At 52.3% G+C, this 13,295-nt stretch overlaps 1 protein-coding gene across 1 annotated transcript in view; it reads left to right on the forward strand.

Annotated features, from left to right (window-relative positions):
• Positions 1-11,169, forward strand: part of ap1g2 (adaptor related protein complex 1 subunit gamma 2) — a gene marked incomplete at its 5' end in the record, with an annotated part of 18,643 nt that extends 7,474 nt beyond the window's left edge. The window contains 10 exons of the mRNA XM_084446879.1: positions 1,400-1,454; positions 3,667-3,789; positions 3,923-4,012; positions 7,186-7,313; positions 7,500-7,604; positions 8,203-8,350; positions 8,878-9,034; positions 9,749-9,900; positions 10,122-10,220; positions 10,975-11,169. Of these exons, the coding sequence (XP_084303005.1) occupies positions 1,400-1,454; positions 3,667-3,789; positions 3,923-4,012; positions 7,186-7,313; positions 7,500-7,604; positions 8,203-8,350; positions 8,878-9,034; positions 9,749-9,900; positions 10,122-10,220; positions 10,975-11,076 (1,159 nt within the window). The 3' untranslated portion in view covers positions 11,077-11,169. The remainder of the gene's footprint in view (positions 1-1,399; positions 1,455-3,666; positions 3,790-3,922; positions 4,013-7,185; positions 7,314-7,499; positions 7,605-8,202; positions 8,351-8,877; positions 9,035-9,748; positions 9,901-10,121; positions 10,221-10,974) is intronic.
• Between the last annotated feature and the right edge of the window lie 2,126 nt (positions 11,170-13,295).

A 13,295-nucleotide genomic window follows, 5' to 3' on the forward strand; every position in this document is an offset into this window, starting at 1 on the left:
CCTGGTCAATACATGACCCCGCTGACCTGATCAATACATGACCCCACTGACCTGATCAATACATGACCCAGCTGACCTGATCAATACATGACCCCACTGACCTGATCAATACATGACCCAGCTGACCTGATCAATACATTAACCAGCTGACCTGATCAATACATTAACCAGCTGACCTGATCAATACATGACCCCGCTGACCTGATCAATACATGACCCAGCTGACCTGATCAATACATGACCCAGCTGACCTGATCAATACATTAACCAGCTGACCTGATCAATACATTAACCCCACTGACCTGATCAATACATGACCCAGCTGACCTGATCAATACATGACCCCACTGACCTGATCAATACATTAACCAGCTGATCTGATCAATACATGACCCAGCTGACCTGATCAATACATGACCCCGCTGACCTGATCAATACATGACCCCACTGACCTGATCAATACATTGACCCAGCTGACCTGATCAATACATGACCTCGCTGACCTGATCAATACATTAACCAGCTGACCTGATCAATACATGATCCCGCTGACCTGATCAATACATTAACCAGCTGACCTGATCAATACATTAACCAGCTGACCTGATCAATACATGACCCCGCTGACCTGATCAATACATGACCCAGCTGACCTGATCAATACATGACCCAGCTGACCTGATCAATACATGACCCAGCTGACCTGATCAATACATGACCCCACTGACCTGATCAATACATTGACCCAGCTGACCTGATCAATACATGACCCCGCTGACCTGATCAATACATTAACCAGCTGACCTGATCAATACATGACCCTGCTGACCTGATCAATACATGACCCAGCTGACCTGATCAATACATGACCCAGCTGACCTGATCAATACATGACCCAGCTGACCTGATCAATACATGACCCCACTGACCTGATCAATACATTGACCCAGCTGACCTGATCAATACATGACCCCGCTGACCTGATCAATACATTAACCAGCTGACCTGATCAATACATGACCCTGCTGACCTGATCAATACATGACCCCGCTGACCTGATCAATACATTAACCAGCTGACCTGATCAATACATGACCCCGCTGACCTGATCAATACATGACCCAGCTGACCTGATCAATACATGACCCAGCTGACCTGATCAATACATTAACCAGCTGACCTGATCAATACATGACCCTGCTGACCTGATCAATACATTGATGTTCGTGTATCAATATCCCAGTCTGTCACAAATCTCTTATTCTTAGTCATTCATCTTTCTCTGTGAGTTTTAGCACTGAACCTGCTGGCCTGAGCCCACTGTGTGTGTGTGTGTGTGTGTGTGTGTGTGTGTGTGTGTGTGTGTGTGTGTGTGTGTGTGTGTGTGTGTCTCTGTCAGGTACTCCCCCTCTCAGCGCTGGCATATTGACACCATCCTGCATGTCCTCACCACGGTAAATACTGCCCCTGCTCTACCACACCCACTACTGCCCCCGTCCCAGTACTGCCCCTGCTCTACCACACCCTGTACTGCCCCTGCTCTACCACCCCCAGTACTGCCCCTGCTCTACCACACCCAGTACTGCCCCTGCTCTACCACCCCCAGTACTGCCCCTGCTCTACCACCCCCAGTACTGCCCCTGCTCTACCACACCCACTACTGCCCCTGCTCTACCACACCCACTACTGCCCCTGCCCTACCACACCCACTACTGCCCCTGCCCTACCACACCCACTACTGCCCCTGCTCTACCACACCCACTACTGCCCCTGCCCCACTACTGCCCCTGCTCTACCACACCCACTACTGCCCCTGCTCTACCACACCCAGTACTGCCCCTGCTCTACCACCCCCAGTACTGCCCCTGCCCCTGCTCTACCACACCCACTACTGCCCCTGCTCTACCACACCCAGTACTGCCCCTGCTCTACCACACCCAGTATTACCCCTGCTCTACCACACCCACTACTGCCCCTGCCCTACCACACCCACTACTGCCCCTGCTCTACCACACCCACTACTGCCCCTGCTCTACCACACCCACTACTGCCCCTGCCCTACCACACCCACTACTGCCCCTGCTCTACCACACCCAGTACTGCCCCTGCCCCTGCTCTACCACACCCAGTACTGCCCCTGCTCTACCACACCCACTACTGCCCCTGCTCTACCACACCCACTACTGCCCCTGCTCTACCACACCCAGTACTGCCCCTGCTCTACCACACCCACTACTGCCCCTGCTCTACCACACCCACTACTGCCCCTGCTCTACCACACCCACTACTGCCCCTGCTCTACCACACCCTGTACTGCCCCTGCCCCTGCTCTACCACACCCACTACTGCCCCAGCTCTACCACACCCACTACTGCCCCAGCTCTACCACACCCAGTACTGCCCCTGCTCTACCACACCCAGTACTGCCCCTGCCCCTGCTCTACCACACCCACTACTGCCCCTGCCCTACCACCCCCAGTACTGCCCCTGCTCTACCACACCCAGTACTGCCCCTGCTCTACCACACCCAGTACTGCCCCTGCTCTACCACACCCAGTACTGCCCCTGACCCTGCTCTACCACACCCAGTACTGCCCCTGCTCTACCACACCCAGTACTGCCCCTGCCCCTGCTCTACCACACCCACTACTGCCCCTGCCCTACCACCCCCAGTACTGCCCCTGCTCTACCACACCCAGTACTGCCCCTGCTCCTGCTCTACCAAGCCCAGTACTGCCCCTGTCCCATCATGCCCCGCTCACATCTGCCACCTCTAGGGGGCGCTCTCACTGGGAACACCTATTAGCTTGTGTCCTTCTACTACAGTCGTCTGTATGACTACTCCCATTGAAAATGGTTAAAGGGATAGTTCACCCAATTTTCACAACTTCTTATTTGTTTCCTCATCTTGTGCCAAATCAGTCTAACGTCAGACGAACTGCATCCTGGTTCCTGGTTTTACCTCCAACCAGAGCCAGGGCCAACGCTCGGCCCGCTATCCCTTTAATAGTGCGGGACTTTGCTTTCTGTGTGTCCAGCTAATGGCCACTACCCCGTTAACTGTGAACGAACAAAGCCCTCTTTGTCTCAGTGGGTCTGGTCTGGGGGGAATGTAGGCCGTCCCACACGCCTGCGCCTCGGTCTGCTCAGAGCAGCGTGTGTGACTCCCTCTCCTGGCCGGTCTGCTCAGAGCAGCGTGTGTGACTCCCTCTCCTGGCCAGTCTGCTCAGAGCTGCACCTCCCTCTCCTGGCCGGTCTGCTCCGAGCAGCGCGTGTGACTGCACCTCCCTCTCCTGACCAGTCTGCTCAGAGCAGCGTGTGTGACTGCACCTCCCTCTCCTGACCGGTCTGCTCAGAGCTGCACCTCCCTCTCCTGGCCGGTCTGCTCCGAGCAGCGCGTGTGACTGCACCTCCCTCTCCTGGCCAGTCTGCTCAGAGCAGTACCTCCCTCTCCTGACCGGTCTGCTCAGAGCTGCACCTCCCTCTCCTGACCGGTCTGCTCAGAGCAGCGTGTGTGACTGCACCTCCCTCTCCTGGCCGGTCTGCTCAGAGCTGCACCTCCCTCTCCTGGCCGGTCTGCTCAGAGCAGCGTGTGTGACTGCACCTCCCTCTCCTGACCGGTCTGCTCAGAGCAGCGTGTGTGACTGCAGTTCCCTCTCCCGGCAGGCAGGGGGTGACGTCAGGGACGAGACGGTGCCCAACCTGATCCAGCTCATCACCACGGCTACGGAGCTCCACTGCTACACCGTCCACAAGCTGTACCGGGCTCTCATCACGGACATCTCACAGGTAGTGTGTGTGCGTGCGTGCGTGCATGCGTGTATTTATCTTTTTGTCTCAGATACCACAGGAGCGTATGGGATGTGACATCATAGTGTGTGTGTCTGTGTCTGTGTGTGTGTGTGTGTGTGTGTGTGTGTAGCAATCCCTGGTGCAGGTGGCGTGCTGGTGTATCGGGGAGTATGGAGACCTCCTCCTGAGGGGCGAGTGTGAGGAGACGGAGCCCGTCCAGGTAAACCGCGTGGGGTCAAGGGTCACAGCGCAGGACCTCTAGAGGCCTGTTTGTATAGAAATAAAAATATTATATATATATCTATATTATATTTATATTTCTCTGGCTCCGCGTGACGTACATCCCGTCATCAGAGGGCATTGTGGGTAGGCTCTGCTCAGACATCCACGCATCGCGTGTTTTTGTAACCGTGCGTACGAGTCAGCGCGCCCTCCACGCCATGACGGCGCCGACCGCTGCGTTCTCCCAGCGGACTACAGGAGTAGAAACAGCCCCCCCCCCCCCCTCTGAGTGGGAGTCTCACCCAGGCTTGAGTCAGCAAGCTCCTAATCAAGATCTTGTAAACAAGTTGTTTTAAGAAATGTTTGTTATTTTTTTACTTTTTACTGATGAAGGTCTAAGGACCAGAGTTATAATAGTTTTAACTTTTTGTGTTCAATTTCAGTTTAGTTTTAATTCGTTTTTAAAGCAGATTTGCGAGTTTATTTTTATTTTTTTGATAATGCTTAGTTTTAGTTTAGTTTTTATTAGTTTCGGTATTAGTTTTAGTTGGGGTTTTTCTGCGCTAGCCTCGTGAGATGTTTCACTCTGTGCAAAACAAAGCATCTGGCGAACGTCAGATTACTTCTGCGCAGGGGCACAGCTAAAGAAATAATGGAGGATAGATTTCATTTTAGTTTATTTTAGTTAGTTTTGTAAACACACAATACAGTTTTAGTTAGTTATCGTTTTTTTGTAAAGCCTAGTTTTTATTTTTAACTAATGTTTTTTCACACCTAGTTTTTAGTTAGTTTTCGTTAACTATAATAACCTTGCTAAGGACTGAAACGTTTATTCAACTTCTCCCACAGCAGTGACAGATAGTGTGCAGGAGTTTTTCTTCTAAGAAATATCTGTGTAAACGATACTAGCCGTGTTTTTCAGAACCGAACCCACTCAGAACCAAACCCTCTCAGAACCAAACCCTCTCAGGTCCAAACCCACTCAGAACCAAACCCTCTCAGGTCCAAACCCTCTCAGAACCAAACCCTCTCAGGTCCAAACCCTCTCAGAACCAAACCCTCTCAGAACCAAACCCTCTCAGGTCCAAACCCTCTCAGAACCAAACCCTCTCAGGTCCAAACCCTCTCAGGTCCAAACCCACTCAGAACCAAACCCTCTCAGGTCCAAACCCTCTCAGGTCCAAACCCTCTCAGAACCAAACCCTCTCAGGTCCAAACCCTCTCAGGTCCAAACCCTCTCAGGTCCAAACCCTCTCAGAACCAAACCCTCTCAGGTCCAAACCCTCTCAGAACCAAACCCTCTCAGGTCCAAACCCTCTCAGAACCAAACCCTCTCAGGTCCAAACCCTCTCAGAACCAAACCCTCTCAGGTCCAAACCCTCTCAGAACCAAACCCTCTCAGGTCCAAACCCTCTCAGGTCCAAACCCTCTCAGAACCAAACCCTCTCAGAACCGAACCCTCTCAGGTCCAAACCCTCTCAGAACCAAACCCTCTCAGGTCCAAACCCTCTCAGAACCAAACCCTCTCAGAACCAAACCCTCTCAGGTCCAAACCCTCTCAGAACCAAACCCTCTCAGAACCAAACCCTCTCAGGTCCAAACCCTCTCAGGTCCAAACCCTCTCAGAACCAAACCCACTCAGAACCAAACCCTCTCAGGTCCAAACCCTCTCAGAACCAAACCCTCTCAGGTCCAAACCCTCTCAGAACCAAACCCTCTCAGGTCCAAACCCTCTCAGAACCAAACCCTCTCAGGTCCAAACCCTCTCAGAACCAAACCCTCTCAGGTCCAAACCCTCTCAGAACCAAACCCTCTCAGGTCCAAACCCTCTCAGAACCAAACCCTCTCAGAACCAAACCCTCTCAGAACCAAACCCTCTCAGGTCCAAACCCTCTCAGAACCAAACCCTCTCAGGTCCAAACCCTCTCAGAACCAAACCCTCTCAGGTCCAAACCCTCTCAGAACCAAACCCTCTCAGGTCCAAACCCTCTCAGAACCAAACCCTCTCAGGTCCAAACCCTCTCAGAACCAAACCCTCTCAGGTCCAAACCCTCTCAGAACCAAACCCTCTCAGGTCCAAACCCTCTCAGAACCAAACCCTCTCAGGTCCAAACCCTCTCAGAACCAAACCCTCTCAGAACCAAACCCTCTCAGAACCAAACCCTCTCAGGTCCAAACCCTCTCAGAACCAAACCCTCTCAGAACCAAACCCTCTCAGAACCAAACCCTCTCAGAACCAAACCCTCTCAGAACCAAACCCTCTCAGGTCCAAACCCTCTCAGGTCCAAACCCTCTCAGGTGAAACCCTCTCAGAACCAAACCCTCTCAGGTCCAAACCCTCTCAGGTCCAAACCCTCTCAGGTCCAAACCCTCTCAGAACCAAACCCACTCAGAACCAAACCCTCTCAGGTCCAAACCCTCTCAGAACCAAACCCTCTCAGGTCCAAACCCTCTCAGAACCAAACCCTCTCAGGTCCAAACCCTCTCAGAACCAAACCCTCTCAGGTCCAAACCCTCTCAGAACCAAACCCTCTCAGGTCCAAACCCTCTCAGAACCAAACCCTCTCAGGTCCAAACCCTCTCAGAACCAAACCCTCTCAGAACCAAACCCTCTCAGAACCAAACCCTCTCAGGTCCAAACCCTCTCAGAACCAAACCCTCTCAGGTCCAAACCCTCTCAGAACCAAACCCTCTCAGGTCCAAACCCTCTCAGAACCAAACCCTCTCAGGTCCAAACCCTCTCAGAACCAAACCCTCTCAGGTCCAAACCCTCTCAGAACCAAACCCTCTCAGGTCCAAACCCTCTCAGAACCAAACCCTCTCAGGTCCAAACCCTCTCAGAACCAAACCCTCTCAGGTCCAAACCCTCTCAGAACCAAACCCTCTCAGAACCAAACCCTCTCAGAACCAAACCCTCTCAGGTCCAAACCCTCTCAGAACCAAACCCTCTCAGGTCCAAACCCTCTCAGAACCAAACCCTCTCAGAACCAAACCCTCTCAGAACCAAACCCTCTCAGAACCAAACCCTCTCAGGTCCAAACCCTCTCAGGTCCAAACCCTCTCAGGTCCAAACCCTCTCAGAACCAAACCCCCTCAGGTCCAAACCCTCTCAGAACCAAACCCTCTCAGGTCCAAACCCACTCAGGTGAAACTCTTCTCTTCTTCTGTCAGGTGACGGAGGATGACGTCCTGGACGCCTTGGAAACCGTCCTACAGTCACACATGTCGGCGCCGGCAACCCGGGGCTTCGCTCTCACGGCGACCATGAAACTAAGCACACGCATCACTCAGAACGTGGAGTGAGTAAGGGGGCGTCGCCCGCGAGTCTCCACCCACTGTCATCTCAAGCTCCGCCCAGTCTTTTGATCAGGCTTTTCAGTGTCAATTTGAAGAGATATGCGATATATCTCTCTCTCTCTCCCCCCCTCTCTCACCCTCTCTCTCTCTCTCCCCCCCCCCTCTCTCTCTCTCCCTCTCTCTCTCAGTCGTATCAGGAGCATAGTCAGTATATACGGCAGCTGTATTGACGTGGAGCTCCAGCAGAGGGCAGTAGAGTACAACGCTCTCTTCAAGAAATACGACCACATGAGGTATAGTATACACACAGCTAGCGCTAAACACACAAGCTAAACACATGAGGTAAACACACAGCTAGCACTAAACACATGAGGTAAACACATGAGGTAAACACATGAGGTAAACACATGAGGTAAACACATGAGGTAAACACATGAGGTACAGTATACACACAGCTAGCGCTTAACACAGCTAGCGCTAAACACATGAGGTACAGTATACACACAGCTAGCGCTAAACACATGAGGTAAACACATGAGGTAAACACATGAGGTAAACACACAGCTAGCACTAAACACATGAGGTACAGTATACACACAGCTAGCGATAAACACACAAGCTAAACACATGAGGTAAACACACAGCTAGCACTAAACACATGAGGTAAACACATGAGATAAACACATGAGATAAACACATGAGGTAAACACACAGCTAGCACTAAACACATGAGGTAAACACACAGCTAGCGCTAAACACATGAGGTAAACACACAGCTAGCGCTAAACACATGAGGTAAACACACAACTAGCGATAAACACACAAGCTAAACAAATGAGGTAAACACACAGCTAGCGCTAAACACATGAGCCACACACACACCGGTTCCAGGGCGGCTGTTCTGGAGAGGATGCCGGTGATCGACAAGAACTCCCCGGGTCATACCAACGGAGAGTCGATGGGGGGCGCCATCAAAGACATGGAGCCAGCCAAGCCCAAGCAGGCGGGGGTGGTGTTGAGCCAGGAGCCCACCAACCAGGTACGCGCTGATGACCTGAGCGTTCCCTCTGTCTGGCAGGAGACCCATTACACGCCTCGCCACATCACAGGGCGTACAGTAGCACAGTACAACCAGTACCAAGTAACAGCCATTATGTCTGTCTAGCTAAATATCCTTCATTTTAATTTAATTATTTTACTATTGTTTCTTTTAAAGGACAATGCTCGTTTTTGACAACCTGGACCTTATTTACGACATATTATAAGACGTTTGACTCACCGAGATCACTTTGGTGTAGTTCGGAGTCGTAAATAAGGTCCAGGTTGTCAAAAACGAGCATTGTCCTTTAAATTTGGTCTCACTGTATGTGTTTATCCATCTCTTTTTATGTAAAGCACTATTTGCTACATTGATTTGTATGCATGGTTCTATAGATATAAAATTATTTTTTGAATATTGATTTTATATGTACTGCTTTGGCAATGTGGGTTCTTTTCACCTATCGTGCCAATAAAGTTTATTTGAATTTGAATATAAAACGACCCGGCGGTGTTTCCTGTGTGAAGGTGTGTGACCTGCTGGACCTGCTGGGCGGTTCTGAAGCCCCGGTCCAGCCCATCTCAGCGCCGGGCCCGGCCAGCACCAGTACCAGCACCGGGGGAGACCTGCTGGACCTGCTGGGAGGACTGGACCTGCTGGGGGGGGGACTGGACCCAGCGCCAGGTAACACACACACACACACACACACACACCCAGCACCAGGTAATACACACACACACACACACACACACACACACACCCAGCACCAGGTAATAAACACACACACCCAGCACCAGGTAATAAACACACACACACACACACCCAGCACCAGGTAATACACACACACACACACACACCCAGCACCAGGTAATAAACACACACACACAGCACCAGGTAATACACACACACACACACACACACCCAGCACCAGGTAATAAACACACACACACACACACACACACACCCAGCACCAGGTAATACACACACACACACACACACCCAGCACCAGGTAATACACACACACACACACACCCAGCACCAGGTAATACACACACACACACCCAGCACCAGGTAATAAACACACACACACACACACACCCAGCACCAGGTAATAAACACACACACGCACACACACACCCAGCACCAGGTAATAAACACACACACACACACACACACACACACAGAGTTTATTATTACCACTATTTTACTATTTACCAGGGGAGCCCATTGAGACCAAATTCCCATTTACAATGGTGCCCTTGGTCACACACACACACACACACACACGCTTGCTGAGAGCTGAAGGGTGAGGGTGACGCCCGGAGCGTGACGAGGCCGTGTCCCTGCGGTCCCGGAGGCGCGTTAACGCCCGCGTGGCGCCGTGTGTTTGGTCTCCAGCGCCGACGGTCAGCGTGTACGAGAAGAACGGCGTGGTCCTGACGCTGCAGAGCGACCGGCAGACGGACACGGGGCTGACCGTCACCTTCACCGCCACCAACGCCACCGAGCTGGACATCTCCAGCTTCACCCTGCAGGCTGCTGTCCCCAAGGTCTGTCCCTCACTAGGACCAAGTATTAATCCCAGCCTGGACCCAGGGTCTGTTCCCTCTCTGATACCCAGTAATAACCCCAGGCCACCCTTCTGGGGGTCAATTGTCCACGTGTTTATTCAGATATTCCTCAAGGAGTGTGTTTGGTGTCTGATGTTAATACCTTGTTGAGCGTAGCCCTGTGATTGACCTTTGACCTGTGTGTGACCCCTCCCCGTCAGAGCGTCCAGTTGCAGATGAAGGCTCCCAGCGGCGACCTGCTCCCTGCGCGGGGGTCAGGACAGGTCACCCAGACCGTGCTCCTCAACAACCCCAACAAGGTAGGAGCTAGTCCCTCAACAACCCCAACAAGGTAGGAGCTAGTCCCTCAACAACCCCAACAAGGTAGGAGCTAGTCCCTCAACAACCCCAACAAGGTAGGAGCTAGTCCCTCAACAACCCCAACAAGGTAGGAGCTAGTCCCTCAACAACCCCAACAAGGTAGGAGCTAGTCCCTCAACAACCCCAACAAGGTAGGAGCTCCTCAACAACCCCAACAAGGTAGGAGCTAGTCCCTCAACAACCCCAACGAGGTAGGAGCTAGTCCCTCAACAACCCCAACAAGGTAGGAGCTAGTCCCTCAACAACCCCAACAAGGTAGGAGCTAGTCCCTCAACAACCCCAACAAGGTAGGAGCTCCTCAACAACCCCAACAAGGTAGGAGCTAGTCCCTCAACAACCCTAACAAGGTAGGAGCTAGTCCCTAACAACCCCAACAAGGTAGGAGCTAGTCCCTCAACAACCCCAACAAGGTAGGAGCTAGTTCCCCTCCCACGGATACATAGCAGTCCACAATAGCCCCCAGGTGGGCAATGTGAGAATGAGGTTCTCTCTGTCTATAACACACACACTCATTGTCTCTCTCTCACTGTCTCTTTCTCTCTCTCTCTCTCTCTCTCTCTCTCTCTCTCCTCTCCCTCTCTCTCTCCTCTCCCTCTCTCTCTCCTCTCTCTCTCTCTCTCCTCTCCCTCTCTCTCTCTCTCCTCTCCCCCCCCCCACTCTCTCCCTGACCTGGTCTGTCCCCCGTCTCCCCAGGTGAGCATGAAGATGAGGGTGCGCGTGTCCTACGCCTGCCAAGGCTCGTCCATCCAGGACACGGTCCAGATCGACTCCTTCCCCAGCCCTGCCTGCAACTGACCCCTGACCTCCGACCCGTCTGACCACTCCCACGCCGAGACACGTCTGCGAAAGGATCCACCATCTGCCTGGAATCTTGACAGCTGTCAATCACGCACAGAGGGCGGGGCGGGGGGGGGGGGGGGGGCTGTCAATCAATCAATCATTCTCTACACTACGACTTGATGACCACCTGTCAATCCAAGCTGATGTTTTTTTTTCCTCTCCAAAAGACTTGTCATTCTGTTCTCTGTCAAAATGGCTGCCCTCGGAGGAGTGAACCGGTCCTCTCACACTCAAGGTTTGAGCAGGACTTTGTATACGTGACCTGTGAACTCTGAGAGACTGGACCCCCCCCCTAGGGTCAACTCCGCCTAAAGCCATTGTGCTGTATGCCTTCTACCAGTGTATCCTGTCCACTCCTGGCTGGACTGTCCACTATCACCTCCCCACACCACTCACAGGCATCACTGATAATACTGACTATGACGCAGACTCACAGGCATCACTGATAATACTGATTATGACACAGACTCACGGGCATCACTGACTATGACGCAGACTAGCATGATGATACTGATGATGACGCAGACTCCGCGTGTCGGTCCAGGCTTGTCACCAGCGTCACAGTAGTCGGTAACAGTCTGACGATGTCATCACCATGACGATGTCATCACCAACAGGACCAGGAAGACACGGAAGTGTGCGGGGAGTTGCGCAATCGCGATTGTGACAGCGGCAATGGTATTGACCTCCGACCCCTGCACCCCGGACACCAGACAGCTCCACCGTGCCTCTGGCTGGCTCCGCCTCTTCCCCTCTCGATCCAGCGAGGGAGGGACTGCGGTCAGACGTTCTCTCCAGAAGCCCCTCCCCCTGCCGGCCCTGGGGGGTCCCTGCTAGTCCCCGTCCCCGTCCCCCCGTGCTCAGGACCTCCCCACTCAACGCCTGTCCTACATTCACTATCTGCCCTTCCTCACTCCTCCTCGGGTTCACAAGCATATGATTGGCTACACTGACGCTGGTACTCGCCCATGTTTACACCAATCGCATGCTTTTATAAAAAGGTCCATCATCCACGAAGGGGTCAGAGTGAGGGCACACCTGGCGCAGAACGGGGATGACGGCGTCGTCACCTGCCTTGCGTCGGCGTGCTCTGGTTCTTCTCGTCCTACCTCTTCTTCTCCCTCTGCCCAGCTGCTTCTGTCTGTGCCTGTCCCACAGCGCCCCCTGGAGGGATCCATGTACAACCTGGACTTCATTTTGAGGCGAGCGCTGGGTTTTTTGTCTGTGAATGACGCGTGCCTCGCAACCTCCTGTTTTGTTGATGTTTCCTGTCCGGTCGGGCCTTCCAGAACAGTTCCCCACTCCGCATACATCGGGGCCTGACACGGACATATCTTAGTTTGGTTTCTTTTCTTGGTAGATGTGTTTATGATGACCTGGGATGTGTTTTTGATGACCTGGGATGTGTTTATGATGACCTGGGATGTGTTTATGATGACCTGGGATGTGTTTATGATGACCTGGATGTGTTCATGATGACCTGGGATGTGTTTATGATGACCTGGGATGTGTTTATGATGACCTGGGATGTGTTTATGATGACCTGGGATGTGTTTATGATGACCTGGGATGTGTTTCTGATGACCTGGATGTGGTATCGGAGGCGTAGGGGAACGGTAGTGAGCAGATCCTGGTCAGGTCCAGGAAGGTAACACCCAGAGGTCTCCCACACTCGTGGGGAGTCAATCCAGAGTAACTAAAGCACAAATGGGTGACTTGTTCACAACACTAAAGGAGTCTGGGTTGTCTATGGTACTGCAGACTGTGTTGAATGAAGACCAAATTACTGCTTGAATAGAGGATGTGGATCTTGGCAAATATAGTAAAGACAATGACATACAGAAGCAGTATTTCTCAAGTGTGGTGTCTTACAAAGCAGGATTACCATGCCAACAGGCCAACTTTGAAAAGCCTATCTGACACAGATGTGTTCTTTAGGGAGGTGTGTTTGGGTGGATTAAATGACCTGGACAGATGTGCTTTCTTTCTCATTTCTCTCTCATTGATCCTGCTTTCTGGAACAGCCCGCCCAGTGGGTTTGATGAGCGCTGTGGTGCTCTTGAAACGGTTTAGTATTCCTTGTCTAAATGATTTGAACAAAACCAACGGGCCGTGGTGAGAAGGAAAGCAGAGGAGAAACGGACGGATGATCCGGTTTGTCGTGTGCATTGCTT

Source organism: Borostomias antarcticus (genome assembly GCF_949987555.1).
Source record: "Borostomias antarcticus genome assembly, chromosome: 12".
Classification (NCBI taxonomy): domain Eukaryota; kingdom Metazoa; phylum Chordata; class Actinopteri; order Stomiiformes; family Stomiidae; genus Borostomias; species Borostomias antarcticus.